Here is a 24,668-nt window from a genome sequence, read left to right as displayed (position 1 = left end):
ACTGTCCCTAGTAGGGGCAGGTCTAGCTTTTCTCTTTGATCTGGTGTTAGCTACTGATGCAGGCTCTAAGTGCTTTTGCTTCCTCTTCTTTTTAGCTGGGGGACAAGGTACTGGAGATGCTTGAAGTCGATGTGGAGTCAACACAGGGGTGACTAAATCCTGAGCAGATTGATCAAGAACATTACACTCTAGGTCCATAACATATTAGAAAGTGAGAAAGTTGACGTTTTCACTCCTGAGGTGTATTGGTAGTAAACAACACGTTCACTTGTTCATTAGTTTCTGGGTGCCTGAGAGTATCACCGCCTGATTGCGAGGTGTATTATTCATAAGTACTGAGATAGCGTTCTCCTGCAGGGAAAAAACAAACTCTTTCGGCACTCCTTAAGATGCGTTTCAACTGTATCAATCGTCTAACAACACTATGAGATTGAACCCACGGTTAACAGGAATGACTCCCTGAAGAAGGGCGAGTGCCCGAAATGCATTGGGGAACCCTGTTAATATTGTGAATACTCTACAGCAATGAATAATGTGAATTGAACATTACAACCTAAAATATGAATTGAAGTGAATGTATTCAAAAGAAGATGAAATAAATATGACTGAAACTACAGTGTTGTTTAACGATTGATACAGTTGAAACATCTTAAGAAGTGCCGAAAGAGTTTGTTTTTTCCCTGCAGGAGAACGCTATCTCAGTACTCTAGGTCCATAGCCTTTGTTGGAGCACCTAAGGATGCTTCCTGGTTCATACATATAGTGGGGACCCCCTCTATAGATAAGCGGCATTGAACTACTAGTATTTCTTTATCTATAGCTTTTGCAGCTCGCGTTAGGAAGCAGTCAAGGGTTGAGTTCTGTAGGGACTTGGGTGTACTCTCCCTTTCCCACATCCGTCTTACTTTTGCCATAGTCCAGGTTAGCTCAATTCACACTAAGTAGGGCAGAAGTAAATGAAAAAAAAGACCAACGTGCTTACTTGATAAGGTTCTTTTCCCCAAGGTCTCACTAGTTCACGCAATCCAATTTGGGGGAATGATGAGCAAGGAAAAGAAATCAGAGCCAAGAGAATAGGCCCAGCCCAGCCTTATCTTGGCGCTAGGGCGATGACATGGGCGGCGTGCGTGCTGCTTGTATGCCTGGGGGTTGTGGTCTTCCCCTCCTGCACCGGGCAGCAGCAGCCAAGAACAGGTAACGAGCTCCCGCCCTGCGGGAGCTCCAGCCGATCTTTAAGCGCCTCCTGGCGCTAGGGGGATGACGTGGGCGGCGTGCGCTCCACTTGTATGCCTGGGGGTTGTGGTCTTCCCCTCCTTCACCGGGCAGCAGCAGCCAAGAACAGGTAACGAGCTCCCCTTAGTTAGGTGTTGTCTTGTTCTGGAGCACAATTATTAGAATATTTTGAAACAATATTATACAGACAACAAGGATATAATTTAGTCTTACAATGTACAAGTCAACTGAACCTGCGTCTTAAATGTCTTATTACGTGTTAGATAGATCCCTTCAATAAGAATCCAATTCAAGCTTAAAGAGACATGGTGCCACTGGTAAAAGGAAAGCAGCCTGTGATTGCTCTTCTTCTATACATGTAATTAGAAGGCCTCTAAAAAGGTAATGTGCTGAATAGAGTTTTAAAGCCCTTTTTATCAAATAACATGACAAAAACATAAAAGCAAACCTTGCACCCAGCACTGGTGATACGCACTTCCTGTTATTTTTGGTTGTTATTAGGGTGAGCTCAGAAGATCAAGAAACATTGTTTTTTTGTCTTCTCCAATATGTTGCTTAATGGTAACTGCACCTTATGGCCATATGTTAGAATCATTTATGCTTTTATAGTAGAAAAAAAAGTACATTACAAGAACATAGTTGTGATCGGTTGCCAACGTTAGCTAGGACAGGACAGCAGTTTATTTTGAGGGTGGACTGAGCATAGTAATGAATAAATTAACACCATATGTGAAATATGTCACTAAACTTGATTGTTTTGAAAACCAGAGAGGCCAACCGTGGTCATAAAAAGCACATGCATTCTTCTTATGAAGGATACAGAATTTAACAATAAGAAACGGAATTATATGCACATAATGACTAACAAAATCTGATGTTAGCACTGAAACAGGAAGTGAATAGTCCTTGTAGCTCCGACTGGGGTCCAGCTACACATTAGAGAACAACACTGGTGGTAAAACACCATTGCATAAGTAAAGAGTCTCCAATCCATCACTGAACAGCTTCCATGTGGATCATCTATAGTCTGGAGAAGGCAGGGCCCAGCATAGCTCTGTAACCCTTCATTAAAACACTGGCGAGTACAAGCAATCACTTCCTCTGGTGTATCACAGTACATAAGCACAATGTGTTTTTTAGCCATAGGGTATTTACTATAAGAATAAAATAGCAAATTTCCTAAAAACTATTCTGTTTCCTGAGAGGGAAGGTCAGAGAGCGCCAGTGCACGTGGCCTAATAATGACAGAAGCGACTGTGAGGCCTGTTCTTGGGGTTCTTGGACAGTCATAGCTTACTGGGCAGGAACCGGTGTCCCAGCCTGCAATACTGGTGAATTACAGATTGGATTATACTGATTTTAGGCACAAGACTCTCTGGGGATAGCCAAGGGAAGGCAGCCAAGGCTTAATGAGATAAAAGGAGTTACAAACTCCGGTTCAGTGTAACACAAAAGATGTTGATATTTTGTGTTACACTGAACCGGAGTTTGTAACTCATTTCATCTCATAGTTTCAATGTCCAGCCAATGCGAGATTTCAAAAAATCTCCTTGATGGATAAGTAGATAAATCAAGTAAAGGTAGAAATATACAAACACCGGAGGGTGCTAGTTGTAACCTCAAATCCCTTTGTGGTTCTTTAGGCCGTGGTGCTGACGCTTCTCCAGCACTGGACATTGGCCCTGTGGCCAGTCGTATTTGTGCGGCTTTGTTTAGATCAACTGTAAGAGCTTAGGGAGTGTTCGGGGCTCAGCAGTATTTTGAGGGAATGACTGATGTAATACATGTAAGGTTTCTGGAATGGTTACTTTAATGCACCGACTTAGTACCTAAGTGATTATCAACAAATATATATATATGTCCAGTTTTAGAACAAAAATCGATATCAGGATAAACCAACTGCCCTAACAAGAAACTCCCCACCCCAGTGACTGGGGTGAAAGCCAAGTGACAAAGAAATCTGGTCACCAGTGTCCATTTAAGAACACATGCCACTTACTAATGTTCAGGACTAGTTAAGGGGAAAACTGTCTCTATAGCTTGTAGTCGGCACAGTGGTGCATCTGCGGCCAGCTGCAGTTACATGCACCAAAAAGTGTCTTACGTGTTCAACTTCCTTTAGCAGAGACTATGGTGTTTGAGGTCAAGATTTTATGATGCTGCGCCAATGCGGCCTGGGGCACAAACAGCAGGTTATCGTGACAACTGTAGGAGGTCGACCCTTACACTGACCAATAGACAATCTTGACTGTGGCTTCAGCTGGTTTTAGCACCAGAACAATCATGGCTTGAACAACAGTTTATTCGGAACCCATGGCAGGTATATGAAAAACTATTTTCTGTAGTGTTGCGGGGTTGCATCAGAGTGAGTAGTACGGTCGGAGACATTGCAGGCTAGCCATTGACAATCTGAGGCCAGTGCACCAACTTCTTAACCAGGTGTCGTTTGTATTGGTTTCCTGGGCAGCTAGGCTGTGGTAGCCTTGTGGCTCCTCTGCTGTGCAGTTAATGTAGCTTTTATTAGCTGGGACTTGGACATGTTTCACAGGAAAAAAGGTCACTCTTCATGGGAGGCGCAGTCCTGCTCCTGGACAGGCAGGAGGGTTTTCCTTCTCAATTCACAGCAGCAAGGAGACTGCGCAAACGTTCTCAAACTTGGGCCTGGTTAGCGGCAGGATAGCAATCTTGTAGACATTTCATTCCTGGTCCTACTTTCGTCTGTCCTGCATGGGTGTACATGCCTCCTCAGTATTGAGTCAAAGACGGCAAATAACGTACTCCCCAAGGAAAGTCAATAAGGGATTACAAACCATCAGCAGGAACGGACTTATTCAAACGTAATAGCCACTTTTGACTAGCCAAGCGGCAAAGTCTTCTTTAGCAGGCTCAGTCTGCTCCTGGTGCCTGGGAGATGGCCACACCACTAGAAATGGGGTATGGGCGAGTTACACTCGGGCAAAGCACCGAAAGCAATTTCAGTGGGCTTGCAGGATTGTGAAGCTCACGGAGGGAGGGGGGGGGGGGGTGGAATAGGCCTGTTGAGAATATGAACATGGTCATAGCAGGAGAGCCTCACAAAGCCATGCAAAGAACACTTGATGGGCAGTTTCATGATCACTCTCTAGCATTTCACTTTCTCTCGTTTAAATTTGCAACATTTTTACTATTGTATTACAATTAGCTCAAGGGGTTAACACATATTTGATTAACTTTTCATATGTTACTTGTGGGTGGACAAGGCACCGCAAATGTAATATTAGAAGTTATGCAATATTTAAGCCTTCTGTTTTGTCTTGAAATTTAGGTTACGTGAAATTCCAGGGTAAAGGGGTGGGGGGCATGCACATGTGACATGAACTTTTAGGTGGAATGTCCTCCAGTGGGATAGGTATATGATTAGTGATGCCAAGTCTTATAAGTGACCTTGCATCACTAATGAAGAGAAAAAGTGTGCTAGAACATGTTTTAGAATGTGATATTTATTTTCCCAAATTCCATAAGTCTTAGCCTATTTTACTTAACTCTTATTTTAGATTTTTGAAATGTTTTCATTGAGTTTTACAATATGGGTTATACAATCAACAAATCGTGCCATTCAACACACCGTATTGAATAAGTACACATATCAATTAGCGCCAAAGGAAGGAATCTTGACAATTGCACAAGGTGCCTGGTCAGAAAATATCCCCGATTCAGATGCTTGAAACAGCGAAACATATGTAGATGTGTCCGGTGTGTAGGTGCAGGGCACCCAACTGGGGTGGAACATGGGGAGAGGGCAGCAACAGAGGGGTGGTGGCAGGAACAGTCTAGTGGCGGAAGAGCTCATTAGTGTGGGTAATTGATCTGAGCAGGGGCTACAATCAGTGGTAGAAGTGCACGGTGCGCCCCTACCTTTTAAATTTAACCTAGTCAGTTCCCCTACGTCTTTATTTTAAAAATGCGTCCCAGGACGGCAGGAATGGTCCGAATGTAAAAAGTATTGCGTGATCGTCCAGCCCTGTGTGATGCACATTGAGGAAGGCCTCTCAAGTCGCCATGACCTCCTCCCCCTTCCCCTCTGTGTCTGAGGCCAGGAGCCTGCCCTACAACACTGTAGGAGAAGTGTTTCACTGTAGGAACAATCAATCAGCAGCAAAAACGGCATCCTTTGGTGACCCTGCTGCTACAGTGTGATTTACACCTCATTTCGTGACTAGGCCCCCTTGCCTGCCCCCACTGTGACCAATACAATGGTCACATCAGGATGCATAGGCAGCCCCACCCTTGACCTCATCTGCCCTTTATTTTGGGGCTCACCCAGACTGGCAACGCCGCAAGGAAAGGAAGAGCACTCTAGTGTAGAATTCCTGGCAGACTGTGCCCAATCCATGGCGCTTTTAAAAATAAGCATTTGCAACGCAATAGGTCTCACATTTGCAAAATGTTAACCTATTGGCATTGTAAATGCCAATGCCTTTTATTAATCTGTTTTCAAAACCAACACAGATAAAAGGTTTGTCTTTTACAATGCCAATAGCTCAAAGTCTCGCAAATGCTTGACCTATTCTACTGTAAATGCTTGTTTAGGTTTGTGAAGAGCAAACTTTGACTTTCTATACCGAGCGCTGTTTAGTAAATTCGCAGTTAAAAAAGCACATACAAAGAAAATCACAGTATACAAGTAAAAACAGCATACGCAGGAAGAACTTACAATGTACAGAGAACACGAGGTGTTCCCATACAAATTATTATGATCTCTGTCCCACTGCACCGACCCTTATAAACCTACTCATGAAGCAATGTACAAAACCTGCCCTGAAAAAACAATCACAGACACGTGATCAGCGGTTATTGAACTTAACTGCTTCACTGCACTTCTATTAATTACAAATAGTTTCACAGGACCCGGTTACAAGAAAAAGGTTTAAAAGGTGACAAAAACAAAAACCCAAGAGGAAGGAACATTCTCCAGCTGGATTTTGGAATAGGCTGGAAACAAAATGGAGAACATCTAAGTTCACTGCAGCTATATCTTAGAATTGGGATCTATTAGTCTATATTGATTTAAACTAGTATTTGTGTTTAACCAGAACAAATTCCCTACTTAATTACATACATTCTTTATTTTATACATTTTGGGGCTTATTTATGAGCCCTTGCGTCACTTTTGCGCCGCTGCTGCGTCACTTTTTGTGACGCACCAGTGGCGTGAAAAATGCGCCTTGTTGCGTCATATTTACAAAGTGACGCATCTAGATAGATGCGTCACTTTGTAAACCCCAGCGCCATATTATACCTGCGCCAGGTATAATGTATGCAAGGGGGGCGTTTTGACGCAAGAAAGGGTCGTGGAAGTGACGCAGTGAAAGCTATAAGATTTCACTGCGCCATTTCTTGGACGCTAATGCGTCAATATCTTACGCCTGCCTCATGGCAGGCGTAAGACTGACGCAGGCACTATCAACATGGGACTTGCCCATATGAAAGGACCAATTACTGGAGTTGCGTCACTTTTGTGAGACACTCCAGCAATGCGTCACTTTTGCGCCTACAGATACGTCAAATACTGACGTATCTGTAACTCCTTGTGGCATGATGCGTCATACTGTAAATACGACATCATTGGTGTCGCAGGGAGGGAGCAGTGAAAAGTGACGCATTGCTGTTTTCACGCAGCGGTGCTTCACTTTTCATAAATGCGGCCCTTTGTATTTATCATATGTACAATAACACACAATAAACAACTGATAGGATGCAAATGGATGCAGTTTCAACCACTTCATAACTGTTCAAGTATAACCATTTATAATTGTTCAAGTAGAATTTTCACCACGGTCAGCCACCTGACCACACACTAACAATTTAAAGCTTAACAAAGGTTGTTTCTAAACACGTTCTGGCAATTCACAGAGCTACTCTATGAAATAATAAAGTATTTGTTTACTGTGGTGACCACTCTGGCATGGCATACAGCACACAAGGGCTGACTCCCCCTGCCCCAGTAAACCCACACAAAGTAGTGAGCCATCAACCACACATCGGATGAATTACAAGAGTCTTTCAAGCCTAGCCTACGAAGCCATTCAAAGTCATTCCCTTCTACCTCGCCAAATGGGTAGAACACCCCCATTCGTTCCATGAGTTCAGCTAACCATCATCCTCTCACCTCAAGAAGCCCTGTCTTGCCCTCCAATGTGCTCCCTCAAAGTTCTAACTCTTTTGACTACTTGGAAGTCTTCCATGGAAATAAATGTCTTCCAAATCACATCAGGGGCACGCTCTTCCTTACGTTATTCAAATGAATAAATAACTCACCTCACTCAAGCGAGGCCTAACTCGACTTTCAAACTCCCACCACTAGCCCAGTCCCTAAATGTAAGTATGTATATATAGTATATATAACAGTAAGTGCGTTATCATTATTCATATGCATGGACGTGTAATGCTGCAACACCTCAAAACTATTTATTTTTTCTACTGGCAGCTATACAAATAACTATCCTTAGTTTAAAACTAAATAAAGTGAAAGCATGATACAAGAATAAACACGCGGTCGCCATTGCCAAAGCCGGCTGGGGAGTGCAAAACAACCACTGGCTTCGAAGCTGGCGTCCCACAAGTGTCTTTAAAGTATGCAGCAGGCATTATTAAAGCGAAAGCACGCATGGCGCACTGCTGCAAATACAAACAAGAAGGGTGCCATTTCTATGCTCTCTGACGTGCCTGCTTCAGCAAGACGGGAATTAAGTAAATAATGCATCCAACCTCTTAATGAAAGGTAGAGTGCAGGGACACATGTAAGAGGGGCAGTCCTGATGGGAGGTAACAACAGGAAACAGGGAGGTACTAAGGAAGGACTAATAAGCCTATTAACCAATCAAAGCCCAACATTTACAAAGGACAGTCAAAAAAGCCAATACAAAATAGGGGCGGAGAGTGGATGCAGCTTCAAATCTATACCTCAATAAAGCATGTCTCAAAGAAATCCTAAAAATAACTGTCGAAAACATTTAATGTCTTATCCGCTGTTTTCCTTATTTTATTTTTATAAAATGTGTAATGCTGCTCTGTGTGTTCAGGGATGTGGTCTTTTTAAAAATACGGTTTACCTTTAAGAATATGACATAAAAATACAGTCCTAGGTGTCTTGTTCTGTGACACCCGAGCACCAGAGCCACTTGTGTACCCCATCCAGGGTGGGGCTGTGATAACAAATAGGCCCAGGCACCAAGGCAGGACTGGCGTAATGGGCATCGGGTGGGAGGCAGGAGGCTGGAGGGGTGAGACTGGTTTTGTTACTGTGGGCTGCACAACCGGCCCTCAGTAACAAAACTAGCAGGACTGTCCAGCACAATTTCTCACTCTCAAAAAGTGAGTCACAGCCGGGTGTTTATAACTGGGCACAATTTGGTTGTAGCTGAAGGCAGTGCAAGTTTATCTCAGTGGGGCTGAAAGGTGTTCGGGGGGGGGAGGGAGAGATGTGGCACCGAGCCACCGAATTTGAAACTGGGGGAACCAGGATCAGGCTTCATGACCAGACCACTCTCCTGAGGTAGCACATTCCCCTACTAGACCATAGAAGGCCTCGCTAGGCCTTAGAAGCCGTAGTCTCTTAGCACCAGCAGGTGGACCCTTCCGGTGGCCAGTGTGGGTTAACCTTGAAGCCCTGTCCACCACAATCCATACTGAAGTTCACCTCCAGTCTTGCAGGCAGGCCCACAAAGCAGCACACCCTAGATAAACAGAGACTTTGTCACTGAGGTCACAGGACCCTTGAGGCCAGTCCGCCTCACCCAGTGGTGCCTCCATTGGCTTTGTTCTAGCAGTAGTAGTGAAACTCACCAGGGATGGACAATGCAGGATTTGCACGCACACCAAACTAAGGGGCATATTTACGAGGACCTTGCATCATGTTTGCACCATGGAACGCGGTAAATGCATGACGTAGATCTCCAAGTCATATTTATGAAGCCACTCATAGACACTTTGAATGGTTTCATAAATATGGAGTAATGTGACAGTGCAAATCGCCACTTTGCCTTCCTCTGGGGGGGCACAACAAGGAGAAATTTCTTTATTTCTCCCTATTTTTTTCTCTTTCTATATGTGCAGCACACATAGAAAGAGGAAAAAGCTTCTCAGGATTGTTTTTGTGCAGGGAGGTGCCGCTTCCTGCACAAAAACAATCCTGCATGCAACAGGGTGCCTGCATTGGCGCTAGGCTTAAGAAACAGCACCAGTGCAGGGAGAAAAGACAGAAATGGACCGTATTGGATAAATATGGTGCATTCCTGCCCTTTCCCTGTGACGCAGGGCAGCACAGCGAAAAAACTTGCTGCGCTGCCCTGCGCCACCATTCCCGTAGATATGCCTCTAAGTTCGCAAACTTCACGGTCTCTCTGCTTCTTGCACAAGCACCTTTAACATGTGCTGCCTGCTTTGGGGCCACTGCAATTATGCAGCAATGGAGTACGAAATGATGTTGCAATGTTGACTAAATTATGCAGCAAAGAAAGGCTGCAGCGTAATGCGTGGTACATTTTCGGATACTTTATTATTCTGACTATTTTACACATACTAACAGTCTCTGCAAAGCTTTTGCCTATTTAATACCAGTTTAACATACAAGTGCAGCAGTGACAATGGTGACCAGTCAACCTTTCTAAAGGGCCTTCTACTTCACAGCAACACAAGTCATGTGTTTTGATCCGTTTGAGCTACAAATCAGATTATGCAACGGATGATGTATTGTGTGGCAAATATGGCAGAGCTATAATTATGTGTAAAACATTTGCAAAGTAGGATATTTTGTCATTCATGTTTGAACTTCCTCATGCAGTCTCTGTTGGGTGGTATTTCTAGACACCTACAGTGCTTGTGGAGAGGCAAAGGATGAAGTTGGCTAATAGTGACTGCAGTGGATATTAGTCTGAAGGGGAGGAAATAACCGATTGAGATAATCTGAGGTCCACTACCTATTTCTGACTCTACCACTGCTTGAGTCTCATCATTTCAGAATTGATACGTTTGCAAGTCTCATTGCTAACTAACTTGAGTAGTAATTTCACAAACTACTAATATAATAATTGTTTCTCTTTCATCTGATATTGCTAAAAGCATCTGCAAAACCAACAAGTCTGGGTTGATTTAGGTGCATATATTAATTTTTGAGTGCTATTTCTAGATACAATAACAAGAAACCAGGAGGCAACTAATGCTCGATTCATGACATGTTGCGTGAAGCACATAAAAAATGTAGGACTACGAGTTTGCATTGACCGAGGGGCTCAGAATGATGTAATCAACAGTGCTTCCCAACACGTCGGGCCTCCGGTCATAGAATTTAAACTCAAATTTTATGTTCAGAAATGGTTAGAAAAAGGGAGAAGTGCTGATGAAAGAAACTGCATGGCTCGTAGTCAAATGGTGTCTGGTTCCACTTCTAAGTGTATTTGGGTCATTCTGTGATGGAAAACGTATCCCACATTGTAAATGTATTTTAATATCATTAACTCATATATTAAACCTCAAATAAACGTGTTTCCATTGATTGTATTAAATAACGTTATAAGCTGTAACTGGTCAGTGAAATGCCAAAAATACAAAAAATTGGTATGTTTTGCCCTTTTTAGCCACACCCTCTGACTCCGTCCACTGAACAAATCCTCTGTTATTCCCGCCTCCTGATGGTCCGCCCACAGTTCCCCTACTTTTTTTCCCCACTTCGACCACTGGCTACAATGGTGTGCAGGGGTATGTTCCTGGGCCGAAAGCGTGCTTGGGCTGAAGGCCTTCAGGGGGGCTCTTCGGTCTACTGAGAAGGGCGCATAACGCTGGGGAGCTGAGGCGGAGGTGGGGGATGTAGTGCTCTTTGATAGAGATGATCCGGGCACAATATGATCCGGGCACAATATGAAGTGTTAACAGGAGACATTCATGGAGGGGAGTGGGGTGGGAGATAGCCATTCCCCACGTGCTTCAGAAAGTGGTTGAGAAGGGTAGCCCCCTCGGGGGAAATAGGTCACTTTCGCTAGTGGCGATTCTCCTCGTAGCAGACTGCCTCCTCCTCCGTATCGTTCCATGCAAAGCCACCACCGGGGGCGCCACCGTGGATCCCCACTGTAGCGCGAGTGCACGTTTGGCCTAGAGAAGTGCCAGAGCTGCAAAGTATATACACACACCTTATGCTGCTTTCTGCGTTTAAAAATACCTAGGGCGAATGGTTTCCATGTATGGATATTAGGTAGTTTCGTGACCTCCTGTAGCGTGATGTGTATGGATTGCCAATATCCCTACAGGGTCGGGCAAGACCACAGCATATGCTTTAGATCTGCGTTTGGCAACGCAGGCAGCTGATTTGTGCCTTAAGGAAGAAATTATTTAAATGTGCAGGTATCAGATAGATCCGGTGGAGCATAAATTAATGTATATTTTTAGAGCGGGCATTGAGAGACAAGTTGGGGGAATTCCAATGCCATTCTCCCACTTGTTCCACAGCGCTGCAAGGGGTGTTCCAGTGAGTTCACGGATGACCTTGTATATCCATGTGATCAGGTGGTGCCCCTCTTCCATGGTAAGTATAATATGCAGGAATGAGTGTGCACCTGGCTCAATCTTGTGCGCCCCAAAGGATCTGGCAGGTGTATTGAAATTGTCTGTGGATGAGGAATTGCCCTGGTGGGAGGTAGTGGTCTATGGTAAGTTGTTGAAAAATGAGGAGGCGTAGATACAAAACAGGTCCTCTGTGGTAACCAGAGATGGTTGTCTCCAGCTGTGTAGTTCCCCGGATGAGTAGAACCCCGGAAAGCGTGGGAGACCTACCATAGGAGGTCCCAGAGCGTACGCAGCAGGGCCATGCGTGAGACGATATAATCGGATCGTACAGGCATGGGCTACCGACAACTGCAGGGGTGAGGAGTATGGGGGGAAAGATCTGGGGAGGAGCAGAGAGCCCGTCCACGGCTCGTTTCTCCCATGTAGCGCCCAGCTGTCCAATGTGACAGCCTCTGTAATTAAGCCACTAGAAAATACACCTCCAAGGAGAGAGCCCACCGGCAGTTGTAATTTTTTTCAGGGCAATCTGGAGGAGTTTTTCACCCCATATAATGCCACAAAGCAATGAGTCCAACTTGCTAGAGAAGGTTTTTGGTGGGACAATGGAAAGGTTCACAAAATAATATAGGAGGTGAGGGAGAGTGACCATTTTTATTAGTGCTATCTTACCAATGCGGGCCAGGGGCAGGTTCTTCCATAAGTGCACTTGCGATTTGATACCTGCCCGAAGATTGCTTTATATAGGTCGAACAGGGTATGAAAAAGGTGGGTCCCAAGATAGCGAATCGCATCCCCACACCAATGGAGCTGTGTGTCGCAAAAACGTATCTACGGTGATGGCTGGTCAGAGCGGGAAGGCGGACTATCTTGCCCAGTTCTCCTGGAGCCCTGTAGCTCCAGAGAATTCAGTCAGTGAATCATGCAATTAGAAAAGGTGAGACACTATGTCCTGTAGGTATAAAAGTAAATTGTCTGCATACAGGGGCTCTTTTACTTAACTCTTATTGCGCATTTGTTTGGAACATGTAGGAAAGGGAGTAAAACAATCTAAAATACTAAATTATCAGCAGGGCTTAAAGTCAACAAAGAAAATGTGCTTTTGATTAAGTGATACAAGTTTGTTATTGGGACTTTTGATTAAGTGATAGAAGTTTGTTATTGGGGCAGAGGGTAAATAATGGAGAAAGGATCTCAGAATGGACGTTGGTACACAGTAATTAGGGTAGGTGGATGGAATCTGAATTAAGAGAATGGCAGTAATGGTAATCCTTCAGCAGTCAAACATACCTATTAAGGATTGCTGCCCTAGCACATGTTGGGCTGGTGAAGAAACCTAGGTCACCGCTATCGGGGCACCAAGGTGCCCTGGATACTTCACATGAAATGATGGAAGAGTAACCTCCAAATCTAGGGTGACCAAATCATCACCATGCCAAGCAATGAAAGACCACTTTAAAGGTTTGGCAAACGTCCATGGAAATAAAAGCTTTGCCTGCCTTAATTGCTGGGAAAAATCCTCAATTTTATTAGAGAACCAAAATATGTGGCCACTGATAGTGTAACCTCACTTTAGGGGTGAATTCCCAGTGTCCGTGTGAATGGTGGAAATTGAATCTCACAACATTACCACTGGAAGAATATCCCCTCTTCACGTTGCTCCTCCCGTAGCAGAGAATTCAACTTTTGAAGCATTCTTCAGGAAATCACAACAAATAAACAACAGGCAAGCATATCTCTAGCCAATCCTAGGACAGCGTATGTTTCTGAAGCCCAATCAACATGAGCTCTCTTAGATAATCTAATGACAAGAGTTTCTGCAACCAAACTTAGGTCGTCACATCACACTTTCCCACTACAAACATAATATGTTTCTTCCTTAACAAATGGTTAAGAGCACTACACCAATACTCCACTCGGCTCATCTTAATTACAGGATAGAAGATACCTTCTAATTAAGAAATAATGGACAAGGACTTCAGTTGCCAATAACACACTAAAGGAAAATTTTACATCGGAGTTGTCCATCACACACAGAAGGAACAAAATTGTAGGCACCAATCCCTCTGCAGATTACCCCAATTAATGTGCCAATAAAACGGCAGCTAGCGGATGTACAGGCAAAAGTCTATAAATCTTGAATGATATTTACAATCAGCCAATGGCTTGTGAAATTGGGTCATCAATAATGTGAATTCATGCTTACAACAGAAAGCGGCTGGGAAGGGCTAGCTATTGTTCTCCTCTACGTATACATTGTATAAGCTGTTGTGACTCAGCCAAATTATTCTGCGTACAGACTTAAATCTGATTGTGGCAACAACAAAAACAAGCATTTGCAATGCAATAGGTCTCGCATTTACGCGAGTTTGAGCTATTGACATTGCAAATAACAATGCCTTTTATTTTTGTTTTCGTTTTTAAAACATAAATAAAAGGCATCGTCATTTAAAATGCCAATAGCTTAAACTCGCGTAAATGTGAAACCTATTGCATTGCAAATGCTTGTATATATATATATATCTATCTATATTCGCAAGCCTTTCTGAATTGTCCCCAAACAAAAATTGAAATAGGACTATTCATTGAGTGCTCATACACAAATAGTATCACTAGAAAGGACGGTGACCTTTCTGCACTTTTACTAATAGGGAGTTTGACATTCCGAGATTCCGAGCACATCTAAGAGTACCCCTGTACTTCCTGTACTCATAAATGCTTCTGTGCATCAGCCCCACTATGTTCCTGTAACTAACAGGTTTCAGAACCTGTTGCATACAAGGTACAGTAAACAATGGACCGGAATAGCAGTTAAACTTTGAGGTGCCGGTTGCCAATTAAACAAAGGTCAAAATGGCACTGTTTAATAAGGTTGTTTAGGTTTATGAATATTTAAATGCACTTGTATTTAGAGACGGTCAATGAAGGGAATGAAGTCAGACTAGAACTCGGAAGGGATGAACATTAGTGAATTATGGGGAATAAATTACGGGTACATCATCTCTGTCAAATATAGGTGCACGCGTGTCTATACAACGGTGGAGAAGGAGAGCCTGGGGAAATGGACTCTTATGCTTACAACGGATTATAAAAGGTGCCAACCGTAGGCTTGTTGACCTCGAGGATTAGTACTCCAGGTGTACTACTGATGGATTCACGCACGAGGTCAAGCATTGGGAACTCTCCCTGCACTCCCAGAAGGAAAAAAAAGGAGCTGTGTTTTACAATTTATGCATTGTCCACAGGTAAGCAGGTATCCCAATTCAAAATAGCACAGAAAATGCATCAATCAGGAAAGGAGCCTTCACATCTCTGGGTGCTTGTTGGACCGAGCAAGATAGTGGGGGGCACAGGGATATAACCGAGTTTACAGCACTAGTGTTGTTGCTGGCACAGAAAACAATTGTGCTAGTGTGGGGTACAGTGTGCTCATAACGACAATACGGTTTCAGGCTGCTTGTCACATGCCTCGAAAGACTGCTCATGCATGAGACCACAGAAACTGAATGTAAAGGCAACACCTACATTGTGAAAAAAGTAGCACTACATGCTTCACAACAGTTTTCAGTATAATGCTAATAAAATGTTGTGTTTTTTGTAAACCTTCTGAGAAAGTATATGTTTTTCAGTTCAAATTAGGCTTTAGAACGCAGTTTGGCAGCAGCCACATGGCAATCAATGAATATATATGGGGGCGGGGAAGGCGTCAAGAGGTTTCCCTGAAATATACATTAGCGAGATGATCCAGACTTCCATCACATCATGGGAATATTCTTTCCACAATCCCACCTCTTCTGACAATAAGAGCAAGTCCTTGCAATCACAGGTTCAAGACAGTAAATAAAAGCAAAACATCTGAGTAAAATTAGAGACGTGCTATACAAAGGATACATTAATAACACGAGGAGAAATCAAATCTTCACAACCAGGGTATTTTTTGTTGTTTAATTAATGCTTGCTACTCTTAAATTGTTAGGCAACTGGTGACAACAGGCAAACTAAAGCAAGACTCAATCATGAGAAGGACCAAGCATTGGAAGTCCAAGACCCAGATTACATCAAGCCCAACGGAAGGAGCATTATTTATCGTACCCAATTAAAATCAGACACTGAATCGGTATCTATGGAGTCCATTTAAAAGCACCAATTATGAAGTGAGCCTGAAAAAATTAAGGATTAGTTAAAGTTTGGTGCTCTCAGCACCTAAACCCGCAAGTCCTACTATTTACTGGCCATCCGCTTCTACTCCTCTACCAGCTACGGGTTTTGTCAGGATTAACCTGCTGAAGTTTACATAGGGTAAACTGAGGGTGTGGTGCTTGAAGCAAAAATCATAATTCTGATATGGCTTGTAACAGGTTTTACCACACATGTATTAAACTGGGTCAATCATATTCAGACATAAGTCGAAAATCAAGTTACATGAGAAATTTTAAGTTAGCCAGGTTATAGTCCCCAGTGTCAACTTAAAGGTCAAACATCCACCGAGGTCCAACCAGCGATTCAATTGAGTATAGGAGGCACGGTCTTATAGACTATTGTGCAAACAATATGCTGCAGGTCACGGCCGAACAAATCTGGGGGAAAATGTAAAGTACCAAGGTAGCCTTTAGAAGAGCGATAGGAAAAAGCGCTGACAAAACCAGCAAAGTGTACATGAAGGTGGGCTAAGAATGAGGTTAACAAGTCTTCTGAAGAAATCAGCTATGAAATAAACAAAGCAGTCGTCCTACAGATGCATGAAATAATGTGGAATATGCTGTACTGCACGTGTAATTCGTCAATACGCCTGGTTTTGCAGCAAGAAGAAGAGGAGAATGTGGGGGGTTGGAAGTGGGAAAGAGAAGGTCTTGTCATACAACTTAATGGAGAGAGTACACATCTAAGAATAGGAACCCGGGTGTTTTCCGACTTGGTTTTTAATAAACTAGTCCAAAGCAAGTTGCGCATAGTTAGTAGACCAAGCCCTCTTTTAAAAAAATGTATGCCATAAGCAGTAACCAAACTTGCTTTGGCGGGGGAGAGCTGACACGTTCACGGCACATTAGGAGAGCGTGTTTGTCGTACGCACGGACATTCAGCTGCCCCGTCAATTAACACAGCCTTTCCTTGAGCTCTACTCATTTCTGTGGCTGCACTTGGATACAAAGGCCATTTCTTACTGCCCTCAGACAATATACCTTTATATTAAACTAAAAAGCAAACCCGGTTCAGCGCAATACTTCAGAAATCCGGCTGACAGAAATGTACCGCTTGTGCAAGCACCTTTCACAACGCGCTGCTTCTAGCAAGAATGTAACTACTTTGCATAATATACCTAAATGTACATAGTATGGGGGAGGAGACAGGGGTATTGTACACAAAGGCACCCGTGGTACAGTAGGTCTCAAATAAGTCATACAGAAAGTGTGAGGGTACAGTTATGTTACCGTCTTAAGTGTCTAGCATACATTTTAACACCAGGAGGAAAGTGTGTAGACACGATAGTGCTGTAGCTGCTCCCACTTCGCTGCAAGCCTGGGTTGATTGACAGAACCTATGAAAACTAGAGACGACAAATAAACTCATTCCAAAAAAAAAAAACAGTGTACTTAACTTCCTCATATGGGTTGAGAGAAGGAGACCAAGAGCGTCTTGATTCGAATGACAAAGAGCTGCTGTCAAAATACTTCCGAAGTCCCACTCTCCCTTGGACATTTAAAGGCGCAGGGAGGTTTTTTTTTTTTTTGCACATGCTCGATGCAAAGCTTTTGAATTGTGTTTCAACAAAGGTACGTGTTGGTGAGCAAGGGAATTCCATTATTGGGAAGGCCGCTGCCTACTTGCCACCAGAGAAGCATTGCGACGGGCTCCTGCTGGCCTCCAGTGAGGGAGAGCGGTCAGGACAGCCTGGTTGTTAGCGTGCCCCGGGGTGCTCCTGACAGCCACAGCAAACTCAACCCATCTGCATTTAAAGCTAAGGCCAATTAGCAAGAACTCACAGACGTCGGTTACAAGAAATTCTTAAGCTGGATAAAAAAACAAGCATCGATCTCTTGTCTTTATGGGGCCATGTGTTTCTAATTAGAAACAGATGGCGCCATAAAGATAAGAAAGTGCTTTGCGACAGCAGCAAAGCAGGCGACCCAGTCGGATCGGGGGAGAAAGGGCATCCACAAAAAACCCTCATTTCCAATGGGAGGCCACCGTTTAGTATAAACGGTGACGCAAGCCAATGGAAATGAGGGGTGGGGCTTACAGCCCTTTTCTGAAATCCCTCTCACAAAATTTCTCACCAGCGAGCAGCGCAAGTGCTGCAACGCAGGCGAGACCTAAAAAAACGGAAAAGCTGGAGGAACTGAAAAATCTGGGTATAAAAACTCCATGAAATGAGCAGAGAAAAAAAGAAAGTTAAAATTACAGATCAAAAGGTCTGCAAGCTAATTGAGGTGGTCATTAAATTAATGTTGTTAAAACAGCAACACCAAGATAGTATGATTGTGACAAAGAAGGTGTTCTGTTTTACACTCACACATATTTCATCTTATACATGTCTACATGGTCCCACTGACTTTTCGACTATCATTTTTCTGCGATGATTTTTATGGAAAGGAAAACACCCAAAATTGCAATGAAGAAACTCCAACACCCCAACGCAAAGCAAGGTGTTAATTTCTAAAGTGCAGTATCTATCAAGGCACAGTCAGATTGGCAAACTGCGCTGCACAAACCTGCAGCCGCTCATGGATCACGCTTGAGGCCTATTACTGACCCTCTCCCATTGACGATAGCCTCACCCTATAGGCGCATAAGAGAACACAACCTTATCCATATCTCCACTGAGTAATACAGAAATACAGCAACACTACTAATAAAGGTGAAAAGGCTCTGCAAATCTTTATGGCTTAATAGCAAACTCAAGATGGCCACACAACATCCATTTTGGAACGGGTGCAAGAGTACATGCATTTTCACAATAAACAGCTCTTCAAAAAGGGATGCACTCATTACTCAACGGGTTTTTAATTCTCAGTTTAATATGACTGACAAACACGTTTGTGCCTAAATCCCACAGTTTAAAAAAAAAAAAAAGACATTCACCTTAATTTAGAATGAAGCCTCCCAACATATTGTAGCGTGTTTCAACCACTCACTATCCCAGCCAGAACCAAAATCCACAACCATAAAGCAATATTAAGAACACCAACACATCTTGGACTATTTTGCCATTTGGTTCATGGCTAACCTTATTCTATACACTCTGGACAGAGCAAATACACAAAAAAATTGTAAAAACTCAATCGAGGCACCAAATATGCCTATGTAATGCAATCAATTTACTTAATTCTTTATACAGTACTGTGGTCACTGTATAAACTTCACAAAGCCATATTCCGGAAACAGAACTGCTAATGTTGATGCAGTTAAAGCAATCTTACAATTGAGCCCATGTTGGTCTTTTGCCAATAAATAATTATCTATTGGTATAAAGTCACATCAGAAATCATCAACATTATTGTCCCAGAATCCAACCTATCATTAAATGAGCAAAATCTACAAGCTTTCAGTACAAATCCAAAGATTGCCAGCAAAAGAATCAGAAGATTAGATGGTCATTACAAGAGCTTTCCATAAAAAATTATGACCAGATGGAATCTTGAGGTCCAGCCATCTACTGCCAAATCTACGATCACTATAAATCAAAAGCAAGATTGACTATTACAAACTACCATGATCGAAGTCTGACTCATAGTGGACCCAGTTAGTCAATTATATGAATATCTGTTAGAAACAAAAGAAATGACACTGCCAGTCACTTTGGGAGGGATGCATAAAAACAGACACTATCCGGATATTTCAAACCCTCACCTAGAATTATATCATTTTTATTAACTTTTCCCTTCATCATCATAGCCCGTTCACACTTTTGCCAGTCACAAATTCTCTGACAGTCTTGTCTCTACTTTGTCTGTCCCTTTACTCCAGTACATCGCATACATGAACTCACACCTCATATTTAAATCTGTACCGCCCAGCCATACAATAACAGAATATTTCGGCACACTCTTTGGCCACCTTTTCGGAAAAAATCTTTGATAGAAAGCCTCGACTCTTCCATCTATACTGCTATTTTATTTATTAATTGTCAGGTCCTCTGTATGTGTCTGCATGTGCCCCATCCTTGGATTCATCACAGCAAGTTGTAGCTTTTTGACCCCCGCCTCAGCAGGATGATCACGCATATGAGCTAAAGGTAGATTTTTTACCAGGACTGAGGAGCTAGAGGAAGATCTGATGTCTGGAGGGGCACACCATCTGCTCCATCTATATCAAGCATAACTACCGTCAGCTCCCATGGTTATAGAGAGCTGATCATGGTGGCAGGTGCCAGGGAGAGTTGGCTACTGGCCTCCCCCAACCACACAGGTGATGTGAATTGCAGGGCTCCTCCACGATATTAAAGACATCCTTTGTAGAGGGTCAGGCTTGTGGGTGTTGGGGAGAGGGGACAGAAGACCTATTTGAAGCTAAGGGAGTTTCCTCTGGCCTCTCCTGTCTCATTGTTCACTTGAATTGTTACTCCCCACACGTTAAGAGGTAATTAAGTGGGACAGCCTCCCTTTCTTTTGTACCTTTGTTTTGTGTCTCTCCTGACAGGAGATTCTAAGATCCACCCCACCGTACTGCTCTCACTTCGTGATAAAGGCCTTGGCTGGACCAATCCAAGAAGAACAAGCAAAAGAGACACAACTGCTTCGAATTGGTCTCAGAAGTGACTGTTGGAATACATAATTAGTATCTGCAGCTTCTGTATAAAGATGGGGTTGAAACTTTCAGACGGTGTGACAAGATTTCTTCACCAGACATCGAGACCTCCACACCAGTGGTGACTGAGAAACTCTCTTCTGCTCCAGGAATTCCACCCCTAAATACCCTTGCAAGTTTGGGACTAAAGCCTGGGAAACTTCGACAAGATTGGCAAGAAGGGTTACCCAGATCACGCTTTGAGGGAGAGAACTGACTGATTGCTCAGGAGTAGAACTGGAAGTGATCCAAAATCAGGAAGACATTCCTCACAAGAACAGGGCTGTGAAGGAACCAAGGAAGGACAACCCAAAGACGCCCACTATCGCATCAACAAAGGATCTGTTCTGGGAGGTTGAGGTACAGAAATATCGAAGTTACCCCACAAAGTGAGCAGATCTGTGTAGATGGAGGGCACTAAGAAATTTGTGTTCAATAGAGTTTTGTTGCAGAACTAAGCAGCCATGCAGTGCTAAGGAATGCCAGATTGCAGTCCAAAATCCTCAACAAAAAAAAGAATTAGGAGTACCGAAAGAAAGCCACATTCACTGAGATGATTGCATCCCGAGGCTATACAGAAACACAGAGGTTCAAAGTTCTACCGCTGCAAGATGAAAAAACATTACTGCAAACGACATTCAATGCACTCTGCTCTTTCACCCAAATGTATGTACCAATCCATCATCTTTAATCTACACATATTAAAAACATACTTACTTTGATTTGGCCTTGGCAACTGTTTTTTCAGGTGCATAGAACAGAAAGAAAAGAGGTTATTTCACAATCTTTTATTAACAGCATACTGCAAATACATATCCGCATACACAAGTAACAACAGGAATAGGTTTGTGCATCTAGTGTCATTCAAGAATTCACCAACCCACGCAGCGAAGCCACAGACATCACCCCATCCCAAGACCTCTGCAAGCTTGAAACCTATTTCCACCTCAAGATCAAAAACCTCTACGACAACTTCATCGACCATCCACCAGGCGCCACAGATGGCCACCCGCACCCTAGAAACACCAGCCAGCCCACCATCTCAAACTGGACACCGATCACAGCCGAAGACATCGCCTCGACCATGAAAAGCATCCACTCATGGGCCCCCACCAACCCCTGCCCCCCCCTCACATCTACCACAGAGCCGCAGCCACCATCGCACCCGAACTACAACGCACCATCAACACCACCTTCAAAACAGTCACCTTCCCAGACGACTGGAAGCATGCATAAGTCAGACCCCAGCTCAAGAAGCTCACAGCCGACCCCACCGACCTCAAGAACTATCGGCCCATCTCACTCCTCCCCTTCGCAGCCAAAGTTGCAGAGACAACAGTCAATAGAAAACTGACACGATTCATTGAAGAAAACTGACACGATTCATTGAAGAGAACGCCGTCCTTGACCCGTCCCAATTCCGAAGCAATCACAGCACAAAGACCGCCCTACTCTCCGTCACAGATGACATCTGCACCCTCCTGGACCAAGGCCACTCGACCCATCAGTGGCCTTCGACACCGTCTCCCACCGCACACTAGTCACCAGACTACACGACGCAGGCATACAAGGAACAGCCCTGGACTGGACCCGATCATTCCTCACCAGAAGAGGCCAAAGGATCAGACCCCCACCCTTCCTCTCCGCCCCTACCGATAATCACCTGCGGAGTCCAACAGGGTTCATCACTGAGCCCCACCCTCTTCAACATCTACAAATTCCAGACAATACAGAAAACCGCCGCCAGACTCTTCCTCGGCATCCCCAGACACGAACACATCAGTCAACACCTACGAAGTCTCCACTGGCTCCCCGTGGAGAAAAGGGTCACTTTCAAAATCCTCACTCATACCTACAAATGCCTACACAACAACGGACCCAAACACCTCAACGACAGAATCAACTTCCACGTACCCAAACGAAACCTTCGATCTTTCAACCTCGCACTGGCCGAAACCCTGCATATCCACAGAGCCAGAGTAGGCGGAAGATCCTTCTCTCACATTGTAGCCAATACCTGGAACAAGCTACCGGCAGACATCAGACGCGCCCCCTCCCAAAACACCATCAGGAAGACCCTCAACACCTGGCTCTTCGGCTAAACAGATCTGCACCCCCTCCCCCACCCCCACCCCGCCCCCCTCAGCGCCTTGAGACCCTCACGGGTGAGTAGCACGCTTACAATTCTCTGATTGATTGATCTCCTGCAACCATTAGTTCGAGCAGTCATGAAGTTTGAGATCACAATGCCTGGCTGTGGCCACAAGTATGTGGGCAGTCGTTCTTTAGCTAAAAAAAGCCTGAGAGAGGTCTAAGATTTTAAATGCATACACAGTAAGAATGTTGCTGGACTATTACACCCGCCTGCTTCTTTTAAAATCTCTCTTCATCCTTCAGGAACCACTGCTGCATCTTCAGGATCTGGCCCTGACTTACCTACACAACCATTTAATGTGCTACATGTTGATACTTTAATATCTTCTCGAACACCTTCCAAAACCCACCTTCCTCTCTCAGTTACCCCTATATCAGTCCCCTTCTTTTGTCTGGAATGTCCCTCTCTAGTTTACAATTTGTTCTTTCGTTTGAAAACTGGCTTTTTGGTAACCATTGACTCGGTTGACATTAAGGTTATTTTTGTTGGCTGGCCCTTTTTTTATCTTGTTTGCCATGTAATTCCTTCATTCGCTTCGAAATGACCCATTTAGGTTTGGCTGAAGAAATGCTTTTTTCAGTATTCATTCATGCTAAATCCCTTTGGAAAAATAAGGATAAGGCACCTAAGTACACTAGCTGGTGTGCCGGATTTTGCATCCGATTGTACAAGAGAGTGAGCTATGAAAGCATTGTGGTTAAGGAACAGAGTTCGCCACGCTAACATGGCATTTGTTGTTGTCTTTGTTGGTCCTAGTAGAAAGACATACAGAAAATATTGAATAAATAAGTTCAGCTAGCTTCTAAATTCCTTATGTTTTAAGTCTGAAAAAGTTAAAATTGCCATTGTCGTCTCAGCCACTGAAGGTAACTACTTTGCGTGCGGTTGTTCTCGCTGTTATAGAACAGAAATCTGTCACTCACAGTGACATTAGCCAATGGCTGAAGTGGGATGACCAACACCTGCCCCATGCTGTAGAGGGCAGAAGAAATGTGAATAGGACAACAAACGACCAAAGAGAGAACACGGCTTGCTGGAAGTCCATATAATAAATATAAGTTTACTATAAAATGGTCATGGCTAATGCCAGAGGTAAAACTGGAGGACCACAACGAGAATTCTGCTTGGAGCACTAGAATAAACTGCGCACCAACGAATCCCACCCTCCTGTGATAACTTCCAATGTACAAGAGGCAGAGTTGTGTGTCGAGAGGTTTGCAGTCATTTCGCAGGTTGGCCCCTTCAGCACCTCTGTGACGTGCACTCTGCCTTTAACGGCTGCTACACAGGACGCAGGCTGTGCACTGCGAGGGCACCTAGTAAATTCACTTTCAGACCACTCCTGTGTATGTGACAGGAATCTCAGAGCTCCCAAAAATCCCCTTAGACCAGGACCTGAGCCCCACAGAAGTTGTGTTAAATATTAACTGGAGCTACCGCTTTAAATATAACCCTCCAGACCGTCTGACACTAAGGCTGCTTCTCACTGAGAGCCTGTCAATTAGGGTGCATTCCCGGGGACCCTGATTCTTCCCTTCTGCCATAACTTACAATTCACGCCGGTTAGAAACATGCCTCACTTTTCTCCTTACTCCTCACGGTCATGCACACCAAGACAACTACTTCCGGGTCACAGGACAGCGCGGGCAGAGACAGCATATGTACTGAAAAGAGAACGCACCTTACGCGTCACAACCGTCTGAGAAAGCGCATGCGCAATGCACCTCTGGCACTGTAGGATACATACAGCACATTACGTGTCTCCAGAGCTTCAACATGGGGTCTGGGAACTGGACGAGGGAAGGGAACGAGTCTTGGGGGTCGAGTTCCTCCGTGATTATGGGCTGATGAGTGGTAAATGAGCGGGATCCAGGAACCATAAAAAAGCAGAGTTGAAAAGAGCCTCAGGGATGTCAGATGCCGGAACTGTCTCATGTATAAATAAAGATATGGGGAAGGATGA

General features: G+C 44.0%; 1 protein-coding gene across 1 annotated transcript in view; it reads right to left on the bottom strand.

Annotated features, from left to right (window-relative positions):
- The window catches only part of MRPL33 (mitochondrial ribosomal protein L33), a 34,218-nt gene extending 9,829 nt beyond the window's left edge, over window positions 1–24,389 (bottom strand). The window contains exons 1-2 of the mRNA XM_085610357.1: window positions 24,257–24,389; window positions 21,268–21,286 (exon numbers count right to left, since the gene is read on the bottom strand). Of these exons, the coding sequence (XP_085466483.1) occupies window positions 21,268–21,286; window positions 24,257–24,278 (41 nt within the window). The 5' untranslated portion in view covers window positions 24,279–24,389. The remainder of the gene's footprint in view (window positions 1–21,267; window positions 21,287–24,256) is intronic.
- Between the last annotated feature and the right edge of the window lie 279 nt (window positions 24,390–24,668).

This window comes from Triturus cristatus, chromosome 6, assembly GCF_964204655.1.
Source record: "Triturus cristatus chromosome 6, aTriCri1.1, whole genome shotgun sequence".
In the NCBI taxonomy this organism is placed as follows: domain Eukaryota; kingdom Metazoa; phylum Chordata; class Amphibia; order Caudata; family Salamandridae; genus Triturus; species Triturus cristatus.
Note: the sequence above shows the minus strand (reverse complement) of the source record. Positions and strands in the feature narration are given on the sequence as shown.